Source organism: Schistocerca serialis, chromosome 4, assembly GCF_023864345.2.
Source record: "Schistocerca serialis cubense isolate TAMUIC-IGC-003099 chromosome 4, iqSchSeri2.2, whole genome shotgun sequence".
Classification (NCBI taxonomy): Eukaryota; Metazoa; Arthropoda; class Insecta; order Orthoptera; family Acrididae; genus Schistocerca; species Schistocerca serialis.
In genome coordinates this window covers 231,716,497-231,742,106 of record NC_064641.1, presented here as the reverse complement: position 1 = coordinate 231,742,106, position 25,610 = coordinate 231,716,497, and the positions used below count along the sequence as shown (strand labels likewise).

The 25,610-nt window shown below is 43.4% G+C and overlaps 2 protein-coding genes across 2 annotated transcripts in view; both read right to left on the bottom strand.

The window, feature by feature from the left end:
* Positions 1-12,462, bottom strand: part of LOC126473721 (UDP-glycosyltransferase UGT5-like) — a 61,385-nt gene extending 48,923 nt beyond the window's left edge. The window contains exon 1 of the mRNA XM_050100968.1: positions 12,292-12,462. Coding sequence (XP_049956925.1) covers positions 12,292-12,441 — 150 coding nt within the window. The 5' untranslated portion in view covers positions 12,442-12,462. The remainder of the gene's footprint in view (positions 1-12,291) is intronic.
* LOC126473719 (UDP-glucosyltransferase 2-like) overlaps positions 1-25,610 on the bottom strand; it is a 294,068-nt gene that overhangs the window by 48,929 nt on the left and 219,529 nt on the right. The window lies entirely within an intron of this gene.

Sequence of the window (25,610 nt, the reverse complement as noted above, 5' to 3'; positions counted from 1 at the left end):
TGGTTTCATCGTATTGTGTTCACGATTATTACTTCTTCTTCATGTTGTACTCATTGAATTGCTTTGTGAATATCTTGCTAGCAATCTGCTTAATTTTTGCGTAGACTCATAATATTGTGTGGTGTAAATGAATCCACGATTGCCTGTTTGTTTTCTGTATCACATAAATACAAGCTGAACTGATCGCATAAGTATAAACTGCAATATTTGGTTTTAAAAATAAATTATTTTAGATACAAAAGGCAACCACGACGTCTTTTATAAAATTTTACATGATTGTGAAACCCAGCTATGAGAAGTTGATCTTGGTTTTTGATTGAGATTTCTGGAATATATCGATAGATGCACGTAAATAGACAAACAAATGATTACAATGTCAAAAAAATTATTTATTCAAGAGAAAGCGCTTCACAAACTGAGCAAATCAATAATGCGTTGGTCCACCTCTGGCCCTTATTCAAGCGGTTATTCGGCTAGGCATTGGTTGACAGAGTTGTTGGATGTCATCCTGAGGGATACCGCGCCAAATTCTGTCGAACTGGTGCATTGTTGTTGTTGTGGTCTTCCGTCTTCTGCCTGGTTTGAGGCAGCTCTTCATGCTACTATGTCCTGTGCAAGCGTCTTCATCTCCGAGCAACTGCTTCAATCTACATCCTTTTGAACCTGCTTCTCTGTTCATCTCTTGGTCTGCTTCTACGAGTTTTGCCCTCCATACTCCCCTCCAGTGCTAAAATGGTAATTCTTTGATGCCACAGAATGTATCCTACCAACCTATCCCTTCTTCAAGTCAAGTTGTGCCACAAGTTCCTCTTCTCTCCAATACTATTCAGTACCTCCTCATTAATTACATGATCTACCCAACTAATCTTCAGCATCCTTCTGCAGCACGCCATTTCAAAAGCTACTGCTCTCTTCTAGTCTACACTATTTATCGTCCATGTTTCACTTCCATACATGACTACACTCCATACAAATACTTACAGAAAAGACTTCCCGACACCTAAATCTATACTCGATGTTAACAAATTTCTCTTCTTCAGGAACGCTTTCCTTGCCATAGCCAGTCTACATTTTATATCCTCTCTACTTCGACCATCATCAGTTACTTTGCTGCCCAAATAGCAAAACTCATCCACTGCTTTAAGTGTCTTATTTCCTTATCTCATTCCCTCAGAATCACCTGATTTAATTCGACTACATTCCATTATCCTCGTTTTGCTTTTGTTGATTTTCATCTTATATCCTACTTCCAAGACACTGTCCATACCGTTCAACTGCTCTTCCAGGTCCTTTGCTGTCTCTGACAGAATTACGATGTCGTCGGGAAACCTCAAAGTTTTAATTTATTCTGCCGGCCGGTGTGGCCCAGCGGTTCTAGGTGCTTCAGTCTGGAACCGCGCGACCGTTACGGTCGCAGATTCGAATCCTGCCTCGGGAATGGATGTGTGTGATGTCCTTAGGTTAGTTAGGTTTAAGTTGTTCTAAGTTCTAGGGGACTGATGACCTCAGATATTAAGTCCCATAGTTCTCAGAGTCATTTGAACCATTTTAATTTCTTCTCCATGGACTTTTACTCCTACTCCACATTTTTCTGTTGTTTCCATTACTGTTTGCTCAATATACAGATTGAATAACACATAGAACACAGAAAATGTTGTGGGGAAGGCTAACCAAACGGCACTTAGGATCTGTAACAGATCTACTAAGGAGACCGCCTACACTACCCTTGTCCGTCCTCTTTTGGAATACGGCTACGTGGTGCAAAATCCTTATCAGGTAGGATTAGATTAGATTGGATTAGATTTACTTTCATTCCAAATGATCCATAGTGAGGAGGTCATCCGGGATGTAGAACACGTCAGCAAAACAACAATACATGACAAATATTTACAACTACAACAAATAAGCTAATGTACCATTCCACAGCTCCCAAGTGGAATGATCGTCATTTTTTAATGAACACTATATGAAAGAGTCATTTTACAAATACTAATGCACTGAATTTAAAATAAAAAAGCTCAAACAAGGACAGCTTTGTATTATCGCGAAATAGGGGAGAGAGTGTGACTGAAATGATACAGTATTTGGGATGGACATCATCAGTTTTTCGTTGTGGAGAGATCTTCTCACGAAATTCCGATCACCAACTTTTTCATCCGAATGCGAAAATATTTTTTTGATGCCGACCTACATAGGGAGAAACGATCACCATGATAAAACAAGGTAAATCAGAGCTCGTACACAAAGATATAGATGTTCGTTCTTCCCGCACGCTATACGAGATTGGAATAATAGAGAATTATGAAGATGGTTCGATGAACCTTCTGCCAGGCACTTAAATGTGATTTTCTGAGTGTCCATGTATATGCAGATGAGCATCTGGGACAGGCTACAACCCTATCTCACTCCCTTCTCAACCACTACTTCCCTTTCATGCCCTTGACTCTTTATAACTGCCATCTGGTTTCTGTACAAATTGTAAAGAGCATTTCGCTCTCTATATTTTATTCCTGCCACCTTCAGAATTTGTAAGAGAGTTTGCCAGTCGACATCGTCAAAAGCTTTCTCTAAGTCTACAAATTCTATCTTCTAAGATAAGTCGTAGGGTCAATATTCCCTCGCGTGTTCCAGCATTTCAAAGGAATCCAAACTGATCACCCCCAAGGTCGGCTTCTACCAGTTTTTCCATTCGTCTGTGAGGAATTTGTGTTACTATTTTGCAACCGTAACTTACTAAACTGATAGTTCGGTAATTTTTACACCTGTCAACACCTGCTTTCTTTGGGATTGGAATTACTATATTCTTCTTGAAGTCTGAAGATTTTTCGTCTGTCTCACACATCTTGCTCACCAGATGGTAGAGTTCTGTTATGGCTGGCTCTCCCCAGGCTATCAGTAGTTCTAATGGAATGTTGTCTATTCCTGGGGCCTTGTGTCAACTTAGGTCTTTCAGTGTTCTGACAAATTTTTCACGCAGTATCAATTTCTCCCATCTCATCTTCAGCTACATCCTCTTCCATATTGCCCTGAACTACATCGGCCTCGTATAGACCTTCTACATACTCCTCCCACCTGTTCGCTTTCCATTCTTTTCCATCTGAGCTCTTGATATTCTTACAAGTGGTTCTCTTTCCTCCATAGGTCTCTCTAATTTTCCTGTAGGCAGTATCTATCTTACTCCTAGTGATATATGCCTCCACATCTTTACATTTGTTCTCTAGCCGTTCTTGCTTAGCCATTTTGCAGTTCCTGTCGGTATCATTTTTGAGACGTTTGTATCGTCTTCATTTACTGCATTTTTATATTTTATCCTTTCATCAATTAAATTCAATACCTCTTCTGTTACTCAAGGATTTCTACTAGCCCTCGTCTTTTTATTCACTTGATCCTCTCCTGCCTTCATTATTTCATCTCTCAAAGCTGCCCATTTTTCTTCTACTGTATTTCTTTCCCCTGTTCTTGTCAATTATACCCTAATGCTCTCTCTGAAACTCTCTACCCCCTGGTTCTTTCAGTTTATCCAGGTCCCATCTCCTTAAATTCACAAATTTTTGCAGTTTCTTAAGTTTTAATCTACAGTTCATAACCAATAAATTGTGGTCAGAGGCCAATGTCTTACAATTTAAAACCCGGTTCCTGAAATTCTGTCATACAATTATATAATCTATCTGAAACCGTCCAGTGTCTCCAAGCCTCTTGCACAAATACAACCTTCTTCCATGATTCTTAAACCAAGTGATTAAGTTATGTTCTGGGCAAAATTCTACCTGGTAGCTTCCTCTTTCATTCCTAACCCCAGTCTATGTGCACCTACTACTTTTCCTTCTCTTCCTATTCCTGTTATCGAATTCCAGTTCCCATGACCATCGAATTTTCGTCTCCCTTATCTGAATAATATCTTTTATCGCTTCATACATTTCTTCAATCTCTTCATCATCTGCGGAGACGTGGTAGACGTGGACTTCGTGTCTGTGTTGGCTACAATAATGCGTTCACTATGCTGTTCGTAGTAGCTTATCAGTGCTACTATTTTTTTTTATTCATGATTAAACTTACTCCTGCATTACCCTTGTTTGATTTTGCATTTATAATCCTGTATTCACCTGACCAGAAGTCATGTTCCTCCTGCCATCGAACATCACTAATTCCCAGTACATCTAACATTAATCTATCCATTTCCGTTTTTAAATTTTCTAACCTACCTGGCCGATTAAGCGATCTGACATTCCACGCTCCGATCAGTAGAACGCCAGTTTTCTTTCTCCTTTGCCCGGAGATCCGATTGGGGACTATTTTAACTATGGAATATTTCCCAAGAGGAGGCCATCATCATTTAATCACATTAGATCATTAAAATCCCGAGCTGTTTGGAGAGTCCTGCCGATAATGCTCCAAATGTTCTCAATTTGTGGGAGGTCCAGCGACCTTGCTGGCCTAGATAGAGTTTGGTAACCACGAAGACAAACAGTAGAAACTCTCGCCGTGTGTGGGCGGCCATTATCTTTCTGAAATGTTAGGCGAGGATGGCTTGCCATGATGGGCAAAAAAACGGGATGCAGAATATGTCGACGTACCGCCGTGCTAAAGGATGCCGCAGATAAGAACTGAAGGGGTCGTGCTATGAAATAAATGGCACCCCACACGATCACTGCTGGCTGTCGGGCCATATGGTGGACCGAGTGAGATGGCGCAGTGGTTAGCACACTGGACTCGCATTTGGGAGGACGACGGTTCAAACCCGCGTCTGGCCATCCTGATTTAGGTTTTCTATGATTTCCCTAAATCGCAAAATCCGGGATGGTTCCTTTGAAATGGCACGGCCGACTTCCTTCCCCATCCTTACCTAATCCGAAGGGACCAAAGACCTCTATGCCTGGTCCCCTCCCCCGAATCAACCGCCGGCCTGGGTGGCCGAGCTATTCTAGGCGCTACAGTCTGGTACCGGGTGACCGCTACGGTCGCAGGTTCGAATCCTGCCTCGGGCATGGATGTGTGTGATGTCCTTAGGTTAGTTATGTTCAAGTAGTTCTAAGTTCTAGGGGACTGATGACCTCAGAAGTTAAGTCCTATAGTGCTTAGAGCCATTTGAACCATTTTGAACCGAATCAACCACCACCACCATCTGACAGGTGACAGACAGGTTGGCGTTCGACTGCTGTCCAAGGCATCTACAAACACGACTTCGCTGGTCATCAGGGAGCAGTCCGAAACAGGTTCATCACTGGAGACATTTCTACTGCAGCCAAGGAGATTCCAGGCCGAGATTTGTTTGGAGGCGCCCCGGATAGCGGTGGGATACCAACCTAACATTCGCCCGCCATAAGGCCCGACAACCAGGAGTGCATTTGAGCAGTTGAGGGTGCATTTCCTTTCACGGCAACACTTCTTTGACTGACATCCGCTTACAGCACAGCGGTGGCCAACATCCAACAACTCCATCAATCAACGCCAAGCCGAATAACTGCGTGGACCACCGCGTTGTTGACGTGTACCATTTGTGGAGCACTTTCTCTTTAATAAACAATGGATTTTTTCTGAAATTCGAATCACTTGTTTGTCTGTACCTATACGTCATATCTATAGATTTCCGTCCCACTCGGATAATTCCTTTATGTTGAATCGTTTCTTCTTTTTTGTCTTAGAGCATACGAATAAAAAATTATCAACTAAATCGCGAATTTCGAATTAGAAATACGCATTTTCGTGATTTGTTTTCTCGTATTCAGAGTTCGCTGCGAGGACTCTAGGAGCGCTGCTGTCGTTCTTTACTTCCGTGTCGTACCATGGGCCTCGCACTTCTTATATTTTGTTGTCCTTCAGGGAGGAATACACATGTTTAGTGAGCGGCTGAATGTAACACGAAATGATGCTCGTGATAACACCAGTTCTGCCAGCTGATTAAAACAAAATGGTAGACCATTACCATAAAACAAGAACACTATTGGGCCCATGATGAAACCCCGAGAAACGCCCTTCGTGATTTTCCCCCATGAACATGATGTGGCGTCCCTACACTCAAACATCCTAGCGTACTTTTCCGTTAACAGTTTGTTAAAACAGATCTAAATAAAGATTGTTCTGAAACAAAGTAAACAATAAAAACGTTGTTGCTCTTAACAGAATATTATGACTGATACAACCAAATAACTTTGAATAGTCACAAAAAATAACAAATGCTTGCATTTTATTTTGTACTCAATAAAATTATAAATAGCTGCCTCATTAGAATAGCCCTTTTAAAAACATACTGTGATTGACTCATCACATTACATATTACACGGCCGCAGAGTTTGAGTTTCTTATTGAGATTTTTTTTATTCTATATGAATTTTTACTACTGAGGATAGTGGTATTTTCCTTATTTTAAATGGTGATATTTTTGTATCAGATTTACTTAGTACCACTTCCTCAATGACTGTTCGCTTACCCTTCTTAACTTCTTGCAAATTTTTAAACTTTTCGTGGTATGTTCCACTTTTTTGTCACTAATCACATTATTTTTTTCTTTGAGATTTTCTGGAATGTTCATGTGAATGAAATTTGAACGACTCTGGGTCACGTTCTGATGCTCCATTGCCGGCCGAAGTGGCCGCGCGGTTCTGGCGCTGCAGTCTGGAACCGCGAGACCGCTGCGGTCGCAGGTTCGAATCCTGCCTCGGGCATGGATGTGTGTGATGTCCTTCGGTTAGTTAGGTTTAACTAGTTCTAAGTTCTAGGGGACTAATGACCGCAGCAGTTGAGTCCCATAGTGCTCAGAGCCATTTGAACCATTTTGATGCTCCATTAACCACAGAACAGCAAAGTTCTGGCACTGAGCGCCACGGGTTTTAAATCCGCGCCAGACGGCATGGACCTCGATTACCACTAGAGGTCTCTACAGCCGTCGCGCAATAAGCCGTGGCTGCGCGCGCTCTCCTGGCTCGCTACAACGTGAGGGCGCCACGGTGGAGCACGTGGTCCCAGCAGCCAATAGCGAGGTACCGTACCCTGTATATAAGCGCCTGCCTCTTGCTCAGCTAGCTTTTTGCTGCATGGTGTAACCAGTGGCACCTGAAACTCAATCCTTCCAACACCCAGGCCATCATCGTAGGTCGTACCACTCTCTCCTTCCGGCTCCTGGATTTCTCCCTTACTGTCTGCACCCGTCCTGTCCGCCTTACCCCCACCCTCACCTACCTTGACCTCACCATTGACCGTCACGTCACCTGGATCCCTCATCTCCGCTCCATCCAATCCAAAGCCCACAACTGCCTCCGACTCCTGAAACTCCTATCTGGCCAGACATGAGGGTTGCACCCCTCTACCATCCTCCACACCTACAAATCCTTAATCCATCCCATCCTATGTTACGCCAGTCCTGCTTGGATATCTGCCCCCCTCCCCAAATTCTATAAGTCCCTCCAGATCCTTGAGCGTCATGCACTCTGCCTCGCCTTCCGTATACGCTTCCCGCCCCCCACGCGGATCCTCTATGATCTCATTCCTTTCCCCCATCTGCTCCTATTCCTCGAACATACCCGCATCCTCTACACCTCCCACCGTCTTGAACCCCCTCACCCCCTGGTTGCTCCTCTCCTCTCCAATCCCCGCCCCCTGCCACGTCTTCACCGTTGTGTCCCCCCTACCCTCCATCTCTACACCCTACATCTCCTTTCCCAAGGTGGCTTCCATCAACTTCCCCTCCCGGATGATGCCCTCTCTCCCTCCATTTATCCTTCCTATCAACTCTGATCCTCACTCTCCCTCCTTTCCTCTGTCCTTTTCCTGGGTTCCCTTTCCCCCCTCCTTCCATCCTCTTTCTTCCCCACCTCCCCTCTCTCTGCCCCCTTCTCTCCCCCGAGACCTTTTACATTTCCCTCCTCTGCCTCCTCTCATTCCCTCTCGCGTCTGCCCTTCTCCCCCTTTATTAGTCCTCTCCCTCCTTGGTTCCCCCCCCCCCTTTTCGTTTTTTCCTCTCCTCCCTCCTTGTTTTTCCCCCTTCTCCAAGTCCCCCCCGCCAATCTGCCTTTGGATCGGGAGTGCCGTATTTGTGCCGCCATTTTCGTGCAGTGTTTTACAGTGTGTTTTTCCAGTGAGTGTTCCGTGTTGTGTCTTTTGGGAAGTGTAGCGAACAGCCATCATACTGTCGCTGGGTGTGATTTTTTATCTCTTGCGAACAGAAACCAGACTGTCGCCATGGTTTTTTTTAATTGTGTGTCTACTTTGTTCCTTGTCTGATTCCTGTGTATTTTATCAACATTGCCTACCCCTTTTGCTTTCTGTTTTAACTTTCCGCATTTTTACGCCAATTTACACTTTAAATCACCGTTTTATCGCCTGTTTTTCCTTGTTTCTTTCTTCTTCCTTTTTTTTTAAAAAAAAGTCTGTAGGCCATAGAGCAGCGTAGTAAGCTGCTGCCAGCCCGCCCCCTTTGGGGGGAACTGAATATCAATAAAGAAAAAAAAATGATCAGCTAGCAGGCGATCATTGTAGGCAGAACCACCTCTTCCTTCCGTCTCCACGGCTTCTATATCACCATTTATGGCCGTCCTTATCATCCTCACCCCTACTCTCAAATACCTTGGCGTCACCCTTGACTGTCACCTCTCCTGGACCTCCATCTCCGGACGATCCAAGCCAAGGCACGTTCCCGCCTCCATCTCCGCAAGCTCGTTTCTGCACATGGGATCTGGACCCCTCCACCATCCTCCATACCTATAAATCCCTCATCTGCCCTATCCTCTGCTACACAGGTCCTGCATGGATCTCCGCCCCTCCTACCTTTTACAAAGCCCTTCAAATCCTAGAACGCCATGTGCTCTGCCTCGCCTATTGCATCCGTCTCCCCTCCCGCACACAGATCCTGTATGACCTTATTCCGTTCCCGCACCTCCTCCTTTTCCTTGAACAGATACGGATCCTCTACACCTGCCATAAACTTGATCCCCCTCACCCTCTTATCTCTCCCATCCTCTCCCACCCCTGTCTGCTGCCGCGCCTCTATTCCTACGTCCCAACTGATCTCCATGTCTCCACTCTCCATACCCTCGTCCAAGGTGGCTTCCACCAACTCCCCCTCCCTGATGATGCCCTCATCCCCTCCATCTACCCCTCCTACCAACTTTTATACTCCCACACCCTGTGTTTTTTTGTTAGGACACCCTCTCTCCCTTCTCTCCCTCCTCCCTTCCTCCCCCCCTCCTCCCCTTGGGCTTCCCCTACCCCCTACCTTCTTTCCTCCATCTCCTCTACCACTGGCATCTACACCCTCCCCTCTCCCTCCTCCCCCAACTTTTACCCTTTTTGGCAGGTCCCCGGACTCGTACACGTCAAGTGAACATTCACACCCCAGAGATCATCGCCGTCGGTTCTTTGCGTGTGCCGTCGTGTTAGTGCTTTAGTGTTTCACCGCTCACGCTCCATCGTTCACGTGTGTTATTTCAGTCAAGTTTCTTATTTTACTACACCTGCGAACGGCTCCGTGTTTTGTACTCATGTGTCTACTGTTTTTTGTACTTCATTATGTTTTGTTTTTCTATGTCTTCCTTGTTGCTATTTGTACTAGCTGTAGCCGAAGAGCAGCGTAAGATTGCCGCTGTCGGCCCACCTTTGTATAAGGTGTTAAAGTAAAAATAAAGAAAAAAGAGCTCAGCTAGGCAGTCCGATATTCGTGGAGTCTATCGACATCGCTTCAACAGACGGAGTGTTTGGAGTACTTCGTTTCCGTTACTAGTGGACGTTGTGCATTCGTGTCGCTTGTCACCCCGTTGCTTATTGTCGTCGTAAGGTCTCCCTTGGTCGTCCGTCGTTGTTCGTGTCCATCCTTTCCCGTTCGTTTGTTGTTCTCGGGCCGCTCCCGTTTGGTTCCGCCGCGCTTCGTTCTCGGCAACCCCGCTACCGTTCCGGTAGTGGTTACAACAAAAGTGTTTATTTAAATTTAGCGTTTCCGAAAATTCATTATATTTCGTCAGTATTTCAGAGTTATTAAAGGAGTGTTTAAGACATAACTCTACAGCTTGTCTTGCATTTAAGGACAGTTATTGCTTCGTAGATAAACCTACACTGTTTGTTAAAAAGAGTGAAGCACCGGAATAAATGGTTGGAGGTCAATCTAACTTCATACGTGTGCCGCACTCGGCGGGTATGGAAATTATTAGAGTTGCAATTCTACCTGTAAGGTAAGAGCAGTGGATCGTGTTACTAGTGTTTAGTGTTGTTACCAGGTACGATAGGTATGTAAGGGGCGTGGGCAGTGTCAGATGTTGAGTGAACTCTGTGAAGGACACGAAGATGCCGCTTACTCGTGTCAGACATCGTTATCAGCAACAGAGTTTCAAAGCAATCTTACTGTGGGTCTCCATTGGACTGGCTGATCGTATCGTGCTGTGTCCAGGTTCATGTGGCTCCTGGACTCGACCGTGGCCCGATGTTGGACTGCATGGAACGGACGGCAGGCATACTCGTCGAAAAGCTTTCGGTCGAGCAATTCTGACCACCAGAAGGGACGATCGCCGTGTTGTGCACTAAACACATCGTAAACCCTTCTGCCCTCCGAAAAAAAGTAATAAACTTCCTGCAACATTTTGTGCCATCGCACATAATTGGACGGAGACAAGCAGGAGCCAGACTAGGGAGCAGCCGTCCGACGCGTATTCTGCCGTTAACATCGCAACACAGACGGCTGCTTTTGGAGGAGTGCATTGATAGGGAAGCGAGGACTGGTTATGAATGGCGTCGCACTGCGTTCAGCGATGAATCGCGGTTCGTCACTACCCAGTCTGAGCATCGTCAGTAAGTGCGACGGCGAGTCGGTGATAAGCCCCATTCCTCCAATGTTTTGGAGAGGCCCAGCAGTGTTGCCGGCCGCTGTGGCAGAGCGATTCTAGGCGCTTCAGTCCGGAACCGCGCTGCTACTACGGTCGCAGGTTCGAATCCTGCCTCGGGCATGGATGTGTGCGATGTCCTTAGCTTAGTTCGGTTTAAGTATAGGGGACTAATGACCTCAGATGTTAACCCCCATATTGCTTAGAGCTATTTGAACCATTTTGAACCCAACAGTGTTAATCCTGACGTCGTAGTGTGGGCAGACATCAGGAATAACTTCTGGTCATGGCTGGTAGTGACTGAAAGAACTCTGACGGCACAGTGGTACGTCATGGACATCCTGCGGCCTCGTGTGTGAGATTCTTTAAAAGTGTAATTCTCTTCCACACATGACATGTGTCTCTACGAGCTGGCTGCGCGATATGAGATACTCTGTTGGCCAGCAAGATGCTGAGTTCCCCCCGATGGATTAGGATATCGACGAGCAGTTACAACAGCTGTGGGCCGGCTTGCCGCAGGAGAGGATACAACGTCTTCCCGACACCCTGCGCAACCGAAACAATGCACACATCCAGGCCATACTGATAAGTGGACTCATACCGACAGGTTCCTTATAAATCTGACTCGACTTAATCTCTGAACTACCTCGAGATGACTGGGTGCTTATGTTGTACTCATTTCATCATCATTCGTGAATGTGGCGCGTTTGGACTGAACGAAGGTTGGGACTTTGTACGGGCGCTGATAACCGCGCAGTTGAGCGCCCCAAAACTCAAACATCATCATCATCATCATCATCATCTCTGAACCAACTTACAGAACCAATTCAGTTTAATGCAAGCACCTTGCAGTTGACAAAAGCAGCCGTTATGTTTCGATAACAGACTGTGATACGACCTGATTTTCATAATGTACAGTTGATTCCAGAGCCTCAGTTCGATCCTCAGTTTGGTACAAGGAGGAGATGGAAAGAGGATCGGCGTCCAGTCGGTATCGTTAGAACTGGTAAAGAATTACAGAAAAAATGGAGAGCTGCAAGCTATACCTGTGAGCCCACAATATTAGCGTCCAGGAAGCAGCGATAGGTCGACAACTTTCCGTGGACCCCTGACCATAAACTCTTTTTGGGTTATTCAGTGGCAGTAAGGGATATCAGAACATTGCGGATTAAGGACAACTGCTCATGGAATGAATGTTATCTTCTTAGTGTATACTGTCACAGACAAAAAATTCCACATGCACTTCCAACTCTCGACGTCTATTTAGAGATTTATTTTTTTCCACCTGCTCTTCCGACTCTCGACATCTGTAGAGGTTTTTATCTATGTACTATAATTTAAACGGTTTCACAATCGTTCTTTTGATATTTAAGAATTTTTTTCTACCTCCACTAGAAAGTGAAGAAACCTACATTCCATATTGAAGAACCCGTAAGCCACGCCAACGACTTTGACTCTAAAAATTATTTTCTGTCGAAGGTGCACTTACTCTTATCGGGTCCGTTGTCATGACTGTGACCTGATGGCCTCTCTTGGCGAGCTCGAGAGCTATCAGTCTGAAAGGCAGCTGGTGGCTGATGGAGGCCGTCGGGATGATGCCCAGGATCCTGGCTGAGTGGGCCACTCGAGCCGCCAGCATCACTACTAGGATCAGCGTCACGGAGCCATTCATTGTGAAAATGGCACAGTCTCACCTGCAGGCAGGGTTAACGACAACGTAAAATAAACCTGAGTACAAATTTGTGGCATTCTGAAGAGATGACATAAAAAAACGTTTTGAAATTACAATGAAATCCAGACCATTTGCTGCTTACAGGCATTGATAAATATCAGCGGGGACATCTGAAAATGTGTGCGCAGACCTGGACTCGAACCCAGGAACACCTGATTATATGGCAGACAGTGTATCCGACTGAGCCACCGAGGACACAGAGGACGGAGTGACTGCAGGGACTGATCTCTGGCAAACTCCCCGTGAGATCCACATATCCAACTTACTGTCCACACATTACATTTGTTGTGCCCCTGCCCACTATACTCATTACTCGCGGCAGTAAATCTACCGATTTCGGTTAGAGTTTGAGCAATGCGAGTGCTTACGCATTGAAGAAGATCATTGTCCGGTAAGCCTTATCTATATGAACATGCTATCTGTTCTTTCGGACATGTCTTCATATAGATAAGACTTACCGGCCAATGATCTTCTTCAGTGTTGCTCAAACTCTTATGGGAATCAGTAGACTGGCTGCGGTGAGTAATGAGTGTAGTGGGCAAGGGGACTATAAATGTAGTGTGGGGACAGTAAACTGGAAACGTGGAATTCACGGGGAGCGTGCCAGAGATCAGTCCCTGCAGTCGCTCAATACTTTGTGTCCTCGGTGGCTCAGTCAGCCGGCACGGTAGCTCAGCTTGTCGGTCAAAGGCTTAGTTGCCCTCCGTAATTAAAAAAGAACAAACACTGAGTGAATAGATCAACGATGAACCTGAGCAAGTTTCATGGTACATCCGACCCAAACAAACACAGCGGCCAATGACGAACAAAATGAGATCAGAAAAAAAGTCGCATAGAACATGTAAGCAGGTGATCCTGGGTTCGAAGCCTGGTCGGGGCACATATTTTCAATTGTCACTGTTGATATTTATCAAGGCCTATAAGCAGCTAATGGTCTGGATTTCATTGTAATTTCGTTCTTCGAGAGCTACAAGATCACCAATGGTATCTGCTCTTTCGGACATATCCGAAAGAACACATACCATCTTCATACACTCATATGTCATATAAAAACGTTAGGTTGAACTTTATATTGTATTTTATGAAAATTGATACTTTAAAGTTTATGTTCCTTTTTCTCAGAATCTACGAATTATTTAATTTCGTACACTTTTTCTGTGAACACAATAATTGTCGTCTCAAGAGCAAATTCTAAAATTCTGAGTGTGAACTGAGATAACTGGCAAGGTGCTTAGAATTTTACCTGAATTTTATATTACCCTTAAGAATTAAATTTAAAAAATTATTAAAATTCTCCTGTTCCGTACATTCAAAAGAGTCTCACGAGAGCAGCTTACTATATGCAAAGGGATTAAACAGGGAAAGTTGTATAGAAATCTAGAAGTCTCTCGAACAGTTTCTGAAAAAAAGATGATTATATTATTTACTGCTATTTCTTGAAAAAGTTCCTATCTTAAATACTTAAGAATTAAATTAATACTATATTAAAAAGTATTATACAGCCTGCTTTGGCCCGCAACGTTCACTGTGTGTTAACGTACCGCTGCAATGCCTCGTCGACGTTACTATCGTCGGCAACTTCGGTGGTATGTTCCTGTGTATGGTTCATTGAAAGAAATAAAAATTGACCTTACTGGGAAATTTAGTACTGTTATATACATATATAAATATATATAAAAATAATAATCCAAGGAACTTAACAGTAATGTGTTACTTTCATGTAAAGCACGTGCAAAATCTCGTCATGTATTCAAAACTATGGATTTGGCGCTTCTTTTAAATAGTGTCTGTTTTCCATGTACATGTCCCCCCTCCCTACTTAAGGGAGTAGTGAAAAACGGTCAAATTAATGATTTCACTTGTTCATTAAATGTTGAGTCTTCTGATCAGAGATATAAAATGTGCTGGCTTCATTCACCTATCGTCTCTCAATTCCAAGTTACAAAGTTTCATTATGGACTGCTTCTGCAGCACAACAGCGCACAGGCGTTTAGTGTTCTTACTAAAGGAGAACTCTCTACACAATGTTATCCCACTCAGACACTTAATGAACGCGGATAGTCAAAATACGTAACACCGTTTAAATATTTTGATAAAGAAACTAGTAATGATGAAGGAGTGTTGTACTCATTGGAAAAACTGTTCTGTGTTTTTAGTTGAGGATCAGTAATTTGTAAATTAATTACAGTTTCCTGCCTTGCGCTTTGTCTGAGGTTGATTGTAATAATTTTTGCCACTTCAAAAGATATAAGTTCTCGTCAGTATCCATTAAATAGGAGGAAAACAATGTATTTATTGAACACAGTTGATATTAATATCGAACCTTGTGGAGCTTCATTAATGATTTCCTCAACCGGAAAATCTTTCCTGCCTTATTACTTGAATTATCCACTTGTTAAACTATTAATTCTTTGAATGCTTTGTTTTTACAGTAAAATCTGCTATGTCGATTTTACGGAAGCTGAGAAAAGCCTGGAGGCGTCTGTGCTCTTTATTGGGATCCCTACGCTGGCCACCTTTGTGAAGAACTCTGGGTGTTTATTATATACGTCTTAGCGAATACAGGTCATGTTTCCTATTTCCGCCTCATAGTCAAAACATAATAAAAATTAATAGACGAAAACCCGAAGAAAAATGCATAATTTTAGGTTTATACTGGTGTGTTGCACGATGTTTTCTTTCACCTTAATTGAAGTTGATGGTATGGCTAAAATAATTCCATTGGGTCACTCAAAAACAAAGAATACATAGTGAAAAATATGTGAGCACCCACAGGTATGTGTCCTTGATGAGTGATAAATACCCAGAGAAATAGAAGAAAAATTCTATTAGCAATACTGAAGACTTTTCCAGAACACTGTACCACCGTAAACGTCATAGGAAATAATTTCAGAGACATGTTAGGTAGGTATAACTGTACAACTGTAGTATCACGTTCTCTAAAAGTGATGTATTGTAATTTCGCTAAAAGATGTTCCTTAGCCTTTCCTCTTTTGTTAAGATACGATTTTTACAAGAGAACGAGTACTGACCGGTGAAGTTGTAACCCTGTAATACGCCTTACGCTGTATTAAACTTCAAAGAAATTGAATTTTTATCAGTCTTCTTCACTTACTCTTATCTGCCACTTGAGCGTGTTTTCCTCTTCAGATGTCATCATCAGCAGCAGCAGCAGCCAATTCAATCATTAAATGATGTGGCCTCCTCAAGTCTTGGATTCAGATGGGCTTTCAGCAGTCCTCTCCAAGTGGATCGGTCTTGGACTGTTCTCTGCCACGTGCTGCCAGCGATCTTCTTGATATCTTTGACCCATCTGTCCGGTGGTCTTCCTCTAGGCCTCCGATGCTCTCTCGGACTCCACTAAAGTACTAGCTTCGTCCATCTGCTATTTTTTCCTCTGGCGACGTGACCAGCCCACTGCCATTTCAAGGAGCCTGCTGTCTCTAAGATGTCCTTAACCTTCGTCACAGGCCGGATGTCACATGCCCTTTTCCAATTCCTTCTTGTATAGCCCAGCAGTGATCTTTCCATGGCTCCTTTTGTAAATGAGTTCAGTGTCCATGACGCAACCACACGTCACCATAGGAAGAATGCATTAATCACATACTGTTTTCTTTAGATTTACTAGCATTTTTGATCTGAATGCTGTTGAATTACGCCGGCCGCGTTGGCCGAGTGGTTCTAGGCGCTTCAGTTCGGAACCGCGCTGCTGCTACGGTCGCAGGTTCGAATCCTGCCTCGGGCATGGATGTGTGTGATGTCCTTAGGTTAGTTAGGTTTAAGTAGTTCTAAGTCTAGGGGACTGATGATCTCAGATGTTAAGTCCCGCTGTGCTTAGAGCCTTTTTTTTTATTATTTCTCCCAAACGCTTGCCAGTAAGGCAATATCATGAGCAAATCTCAAGCTGGTAAGCCTTCTTCCATCAATTCTAAATCCCTTACCTTCCCAGCTCAGCTCTGACATAGCATTTCCAGTACAGCCTAGGTTTTGAGGAGATAGGATCGCCTTGCTTGACACCCCTCATGATGCGGAATTCTTGAGTTGATTCGCTGATATTAACATAAGCTGAAGAAGTCTTGCAGATATTGCTGAGCACTTCAGTGTACGCTGCTCCCATTCCTTGCCCACTTAAAGCTTGGAGGACAGCTGTATGGCTAACGGAGTCAAAGGCCTTTTCAAAGTCAACAAAGGCAATGCAGAGAGGCAGCTGGTATTCATTTTTCTGCTTATCACTTCACTAACGGGCAGAATGTGGTCAATAGTGCTAAATTTTCTTTGGAATCCTGCTCGTTCTATAGGTTGGGCTGAGTCTAGAGGGGGACTAATTCGATTTAACAGAATCATTGTGAAAAATTCGTACGAAATTGAGAGCAAGCTGATAGGAGGATAGTTTTTGATATTGTGAGTACTTCCTTTCTTGTGTATCAATATAATGTTTGCCTTGATCCACGATAGTGGGACTGAAACATAGAGCCGCAGGAAGTAAATACTTTTGCCAAGTGATTTATTGTTTCCTCTCCTGCCAGTCTCAGGATGTCAACACTGAGCTCATCATCACCCGGCACTGTTCCCTTCTTCATGCTGTCTAGAGCACACTTGACTTCCGATGAGAGTATATCTGGAACAATAGGTAAATCAATTAATTTAGATACACTCAAATTTTGCCTTGGTTTGCTATACAAACTGCTATAAAAGTCTCTGATGAACTTCAAAACCTCCTCCTTTTCAGTGATTCGACTATCATTTCCACCAAGTGCGATAATCTGCTTTTTACCGATTGTGAGTTTGCGTTTGGGTGACTTCAAACTTGTCTTGTTCTCTGCGTTTGCTTGTAAGGTGTCTTCACTGAATTTCTATATGTCAGTTTTCATTTCTCTTCGCACTACCTTACATAGTTCGGAATTCGCTGCCATGTCACGATCGGTTTGGATTTTCATTTCTCTCCTCTGTTGTAAAAGGTTTTCAGTCTTGACACTGAACTTCTTTGGTTGTTTATTCTTTTGGCATAGCCCACCAACTTCTTCTGTACTTGAAACAATCATTTCCGCCAAAACTCCATCTTTAGTTGTGGAATTTGCTTTAGAGGACTTCTTGGAATTTCGACGAATGTTCTTCCAGGTTTTTGAAGGTTGATTATGCCTCTCTTCCCTTTCATCTCTTACACTGAGCTCGGTCTTTGCTCTCACCAGACGGTGATCACTGCCAGTGTTGAACTGATTTAGCACTGTCACGTCTTTTACAATTCGCGGAATGTTTGACAGAATAAAGTCTACCTCATTTTTGACATTGAAATTTGGGCTACTCCAAGTCCATTTTCGGTCACGGTATTTCTTAAAGAATATATTCATAATGGACATATTGGTGTACTCAGCGAACTGGACTAATCTCTCACCTCTATCCTTTCGGTCATCAATCCCATAGTTACCCACCACTGTGTCATATTGTTTCTTGGTGCCAACTTCTGCATTAACATAGCCAACAACCATTTGGAAGTGACAATCGCTACCTTTTTTACAGGTACTATCCAGGATTTCATAAAAATATTCAATTTCTTCGTCAGGGTGGCTTGAAATGGGAGCATACACCTGAACAATCTGTATTTTATACCTATTCGACACTTTAAGGACCATTCGAACAATCCTGCTGGAAGTTTCTTCTAAGAAAGATTCTCTGTCAGAGATATTCTTGTCAATTAAGAACCCAACGCCATTGAGTTTCCTTCCGTGTCGCCACAAAAGTAGAACAAGTTGCCAGAGTGCAAACAGAGACAGTCTTCCCCTTTTCGGCGTACTTCGCTTAAACCAACAATAGTCCAGTTGATTTCTGTAAGCTCTTTCTCGATCTCTTTTAGTCGGTCGTTGCCTATCAGACAGCGACAGCGACAGTTATATGTACAGACTTGAAAAATCTGCTTCTTCTTCTCATCACATCTTGGTTCCAAGGTGGGTGTAAACCGAATGTGTACGCAACGGAGAATAATACACGCTAAAACGAAGATCTGGCCCAGTCTTACTACCCCCTGAAGCAGATCTTAGGATCTCTTAATTCTATAAATTAGAATCTAAACATAAATGAATGATGAAGGCAACTAAACCTACTAAATGATAAACGTTGCTCCTGCTTATATATTTATTGTAGTTTTAAAAAAACTTTCTAATGTAAAGTTTACATTCCCTAAGTAAAATTACTAATCAATCCAACTCTGCTCCTTATTATGACTGCACGGTCTAATATCAATAACGCGAAGTGACTGACATCATCTACGTACCAAACACTAGAAGACTCTACTTTCAAAGATGATCTACGATGGTGTGGAACCTCAGTGGAAATAAACTAACGTGATCACAGCTGTTTAACTTTTATAGCCCTAATAAGCCGAAGCAGTTTGCGATATCACCGTATGTACTGCGTCCGGTGCGTCGACGTGATGGTTCTCGTACTCGACTGCGACGATGGAATTACTCCAGCCACAGATAAACTCCTTCAAACACTAGGACGACAGAAGGCGGTCCTCTGACATATACTCTAATGCTGTCTTCTCCTCTCTGTGTTCTACAGACGAGAAACGCGAACTCCCAGCCACAAGGACGGAGTTCAGGCAGGTAACGTCTCAACGTAAGTATAGGCAGAAGAAGTGCTCTCAATTACTGAACGCTGCGTACTCAACGACGACAATCAACCTGGAGGTGAAGTCCAGAACCGTATAGGTTCGCAACAGTGCCTAGCTGTTCAAACTATAAACTCTCCTGAGAGCAAGGACAGCAAATCCGCCTGTATCAACAAAGCTGATATCGAGCGACCGTCATACACGGGCACTCACAACGGAAGACCTCGTCTCTCCAGCGCTGGCTTCCCAGCAAGGCTCGGCTCCCAACCATCGTAATTCTGAAAACGAATAATATTCCCGTAACCACGGAATATTCTCCCTCTCTGCAGATTCTTCCGAACGCCGACCAACAATATTTTAGTCTTTTGTCGTACAGCGCGGAAAGTTTGCGAGGAAAAACCTATACTCGTACAGTGGTACGCTACTGAGCAAAAATCCTTGGAAATAACCCAGCCTGCGTGGTTTCTGAGGTGCCGCTTTTTCGTTCCTCTCACCTTCGTCCAAGAGTTTCAGCGTTCGCAAGTATTATCCGGTTATCCTTCCGACGCCTACTACAATAGCGGCCAGCCGTCACCCTATTGTGCTGCAGAGCTCAGGTGCCACGATGTCCATCTAGTGATTTCCTGTGCTTAACAGGAAAGTCAAAACAACAAGCAACGGTGGTAACATTAAGAGTGCAACGGGAATTCTACTGTTAAATGCAGAGGAGAGAGCAGATAGGTGGAAAGAATACATTGAAAGCCTCTATGAGGGTGAAGATTTGTCTGATGTGATAGAAGAAGAAACAGGTGTCGATTTAGCAGAGATAGGGGATCCAGTATTAGAATCGGAATTTAAAAGAGGTTTGGAGGACTTACGGTCAAATAAGGCAGAAGGGATAGATAACATTCCATCAGAGTTTCTAAAATCATTGGGGGAAGTGGCAACAAAACGACTGTTCACGTTGGTGTGTAGAATATATCAGTCTGGCGATATACCATCTGACTTTCGGAAAAGCATCATCCACACAATTCCGAAGACGGCAAGAGCTGACAAGTGAGAGAATTATCGCACAATCAGCTTAACAGCTCATGCATCGAAGCTGCTTACAAGAATAATATACAGAAGAATGGAAAAGAAAATTGAGAATACGCTAGGTGACGATCAGTTTGGCTTTAGGAAAAGTAAAGGGACGAGAGAGGCAATTCTGACGTTACGGCTAATAATGGAAGCAAGGCTAAAGAAAAATCAAGACACTTTCATAGGATTTTTCGATTTGGAAAAAGCGTTCGACAATATAAAATGGTGCAAGCTGTTCGAGATTCTGAAAAAAGTAGGGGTAAGCTATAGGAAGAGACGGGTCATATACAATATGTACAACAACCGAGAGGGAATAATAAGAGTGGACGATCGAGAAAGAAGTGCTCGTATTAAGAAGGGTGTAAGACAAGGCTATAGCCTTTCGCCCCTACTCTTCAATCTGTACATCGCGGAAGCAATGATGGAAATAAAAGAAAGGTTCAGGAGTGGAATTAAAATACAAGGTGAAAGGATATCAATGATACGATTCGCTGATGACATTGCTATCCTGAGTGAAAGTGAAGAAGAATTAAATGATCTGCTGAACGGAATGAACAGTCTAATGAGTACACAGTATGGTTTGAGAGTGAATCGGAGAAAGACGAAGGTAATGAGAAGTAGTAGAAATGAGAACAGCGAGAAACTTAACATCAGGATTGATGGTCACGAAGTCAATGAAGTTAAGGAATTCTGCTACCTAGGCAGTAAAATAACCAATGACGGACGGAGCAAGGAGGACATCAAAAGCAGACTCCCTATGGCAAAAAAGGCATTTCTGGCCAAGAGAAGTCTACTAATATCAAATACCGGCCTTAATTTGAGGAAGAAATTTCTGATGATGTACGTCTGGAGTACAGCATTGTGTGGTAGTGAAACATGGACTGTGGGAAAACCGGAACAGAAGAGAATCGAAGCATTTGAGATGTGGTGCTATAGACGAATGTTGAAAATTAGGTGGAGTGATAAGGTAAGGAATGAGGAGGTTCTACGCAGAATCGCAGAGGAAAGGAATATGTGGAAAACACTGATAAGGAGATGGGACAGGATGATAGGACATCTGCTAAGACATGAGGGAATGCCTTCCATGGTACTAGAGGGAGCTGTAGAGGGCAAAAACTGTAGAGGAAGACAGAGATTGGAATACGTCAAGCAAATAATTGAGGACGTAGGTTGCAAGTGCTACTCTGAGATGAAGAGGTTAGCACAGGAAAGGAATTCGTGGCGGGCCACATCAATCCAGTCAGTAGACTGATGACAAAAAAAAAAAAAAAAAAAAAAAAAATAAGCAGGACCAACACCTGTGCGGGCCTTCCGCCCAGAGGTTGAGTTCTGCCTGCCGCTTCATCTCCACTGGCGTTCCAACCTCTACTAGTATAGGCAATCATTCATTACGCCGTTTTTATAATAAAGAAACCCCGTCACCTTTCATGCAATAAGCGTTAACAATTATTTATAGTGCGTACGTGACATTGTCAGTCTTCTTTAAATATTCATATATATGATGTACTGCCTATCAAATAATACCTAATGTGGTAATAGATCACGGCAAAGTATGTGGATGAGTGCTTGTAAGGTACGAAATTATAGCCACCTTACATGGTGTTTGGGACATCGAAATTGCTCCCACCCGGAGATCCGATTATGGGGCTATTACTCCGGAAAATTTAACATTAATGTCACACATCACAACTCAAATACATCAGAAAACATAATGAACCATACGCGCTGCCGTCTGAGTTTTTGTTTATGACCATCAGTTTAACCTAACAGTGTATTTTCTTCATCTGTGACATATGTTACTTCACTTCGTTTTATTACAATCCATATCGATTTAGGCCTGTTACCTGAAATGTTAATCAGAAGAACTGCGGCCAAGACATTGCTTTCAACGACATACCAATAGTTATAGTATAAAAGTCCGAGTAGAGATTGACATTTCCAGGAACGAATATAGATTCATTATAGAGGAGGGCTGTGTGCTTCACGCTTTGTGGCTTCCCGGAGGGGAGGTGAATACGCAGCCACGGTGCACTAGGAATACAGTGGCCATGAAGCCATCTCCGTGGACAGTAATATTTTTGATAAACATTCCCCCTCCCTTACTCCGCACGTTTCGCTTCTACATAACGACGATGACCAACCAGTAACTGAAGGAAGAATTTTAACCAGTAACTCCTCTTCTTCCGCATAAGCGTGGGGATACTCCTTTTCTATCGAATGACAATGGCCCATCAATGGTAGCCACAATAATTTTACCCATTTCTTCTATATAAGCGCGGGAATACGCTCTTCTAGAAGAAAAAGCGACACTAGCCTTTGACGTGTTCAGCTCTACATGAACTGCTATCCTGAAGAAGACCCCAGCAGCAGAGAGGTCGAAACATCGATCGTGTAGAAGAAATATGTCATGACCTAACAACCTACAATATTTTACCTTCAATTGTTAATTTGTCTCATAATATGCAGACGCTTAGGCTTTTGTAATAAATGTCCTTTACAAACTGCCGAACAAAAAACGGTAAAGGGGGAAGGGGGGAGGGAGGGAGGAGGGAACGAAATTAAACCTCACAGCTTTAGAAGGTATGCGTTGTTATTTCAATGGTTACAGTATCGACAGAAATTTACGAAGAACTTGGCAGTAAGATCCCACTTGTCAGGATGTTTTTGCACTTCCTCTGGCCTGGATGAGTGCTCTCATTAGCTTGGGAAGAGTGTCATAAAGCCATTGTATCCTTTCCTGTGGCAAATAGTTCATAAATGTGTAACTGGTGCTTGATATCCTTGATACTGGCATGTCCCACATATCTTCTGTCAGGTACAACCCTTAGGATCTTTCACAGGAGTACGTCAATATCCGGCACACAATTCATAGAGACACGTGCCATGCGTGGAGGAGCATTGTCCTGCTGAAAAATAGTATTGCGATATTGTCGGGTGAGAGGTAACATATGAGAATGCAGGATGTCCCTGACATTCCGTTATGCAGTCAGAGAGCCTTCAATGGCTATTAGCCGTGTCCTAAAGCCGTAGCTGATGACCCCATGCACCAGGAGTCACACAGCTGTGTCTCTCTAGAACACTGTTAAGTATGAGACTTCTTCCCAGGATGCCGCTATACTTTCCAACGATGGTCATCTGGCAGTGCAGAATCGCAATTCATCACCAACACAGTGCAACGCCATTCATCGGCAGTCCATGCTTCCCGGTCATAGCACCTCTCCATAGGTAGTCTACTCGAGCGACGGTGATTCCGAAGTCCGACTGCAGCTGGTTTTCGTCCAAAGGTGTCACAGAATGTTGCAACGGGTCCATTACGTGTTGTATAATGGCAGGCGCAGAAGTAAAGAGATTACTGTGTGCTTGGTGCACAATACAGTCATGCTCCCTTGTGGTGGTCAGGCGTGACTGATGAGAACCTCGATGACGAGTACACCTTCTCTCAGGTTCCCAGGCTGTCTGACATCAGGTCACTATCACATCCGAATGCCCCACAAATCTGTACATTGCACGATTCGACCAGGTGGTGAAATGGAGACCAACAGTGAGGTCACTTTCTAACTCTGTCAGGCGCTGATAGTGTTGACTAACATGAGTACGCAGCTTGTCAGTGTCCTTCACACGATCATTCAACTTCTCTCGCTGATCACACCTTTTATATGAGGTGTGACAAAAAGTAATGAGACTGATGCGAAAAAAAAATGTAGTGTAACGCTTTAGTCAGTTTAGTGTTGTCTCCTTCAAAGTAGTTTCCTTCTGATTGCACACACTTTTTCCAGCCCTTCTGCCATTGATGGTAACATTTCTGGAATTCATGATCTGTAATATCCTCCAAGACCCTCGTCACAGCTTTTTGGACATCTTGTGTTGTTTGAAAATGGTGTCCCTTGGCCGCCTTTTGAGTCTTGGAAATAGTATAATGTCGCAGGGAGCGATATCTGGCGAATAAGGTGGCTATGGTATCTGTTTTGAGGTTAAAAATTGCCGTACTGACAGAGCAGTATGGGATGGCGGATTACGGTGATGCAGAATCCAATTTTGCACAAATCTTTCTCATACCAAGATCTTCAGTTATTATCAGACGAGCCGTTTCTCGACTGATGTTCAGTTCTTCTCCAATAATTTTCACGGATAACCTTTGATCAGATCTAGGTTGATGGTCATCCACTGCGGTCTTCATTTTCAACATTCGTTCTGCCTCCGCTAAACACTTTACAGCAACGAAAAACTTGAGCTCTTGACATAACTTCCTCTCCAAAAGCCTTCTGAAGCTTACCGTAAGTTATCGTCGCGTTTTTACCCAATTTAGCGCAAAAAGAAATGGCATACCGTTGCGCAATGTTAAGCAGTTCCATTTCCGTGACGAGAGACGCAAACACGTGTTAACTTATTACAGCACAACTGACGACTGAGCAGTTGCATCGATGTGCCGCTTGAACTAGAAGCAGCTTATAGACCAAGGTCAAAGATATTGTGCCTACGCAAGCCTGCAGGGCTGCCACATCTTGCAAAGAAAATCAGTCTCATTACTTTATTGTCACACCTCGTACATCATACGAGGCATTTTAATGGCACTAAACACGCACAACACTAATGCACTGTGATGGCCATCCTGCCTCTCAAAGATGCTGCAAGGAACCCAATTTACGTATACGCGAATGGTGTGTATGTATTACATTGTTGTCCGACCACGTCTTCTGGATGCTCCACATTTTTTTCAGACAGTATACATTGGATTAAGATTTGTATGCGCTGTATATTATTATGGATATTGTATCAAATTCAACTTCTCATTTATAAGATCAGTTAATCTCTTAAGTGACCTTTGGTTTTTTCATGCTTGTTGAACATCATTTCCCATCACATTGTTAGCTAAGTTAGATTCAAAATACAAGATATGCCTCCCATCAAATATGCTACATTTCACAGTGGCCGTCCTTATACCGTACACTCCACTCTACCTCTCGTAATTATTTCAAAGCTATTGTCTCAACGTATCGTTAACTACCTTCACACACTTTTATGACAGTTTCTTTTTACTACGTTGTTCTATGTTTTTAGTGTTTTGTTAATATAATCACAAGCTTTTTTTGTAGAACTATGTGTGTGTTGTGATGTAACATCTCTGTTTTACATCTCTAAAACAGTATCTGCATAACTACTGGGTGCAGAATTGTGGCACAGGAGAGAGATTACCCATTATGACGACGTTTACTTTTAAAATTAGGAGAGCATATGTTTCAAGAAGGGTCGGGCAACATATTACTTTCCATCACGTACGTCTCGCGAAATAATCACGACGAGAAAATTTGACAAATTACAGACCATAAGTAAGTCTACCGACATTCTTTTTTCCAACGCAAGATGGCGAATGAGCGTGGTTTAGAGGTGTAGGAGGCGATACTAGCGGTGA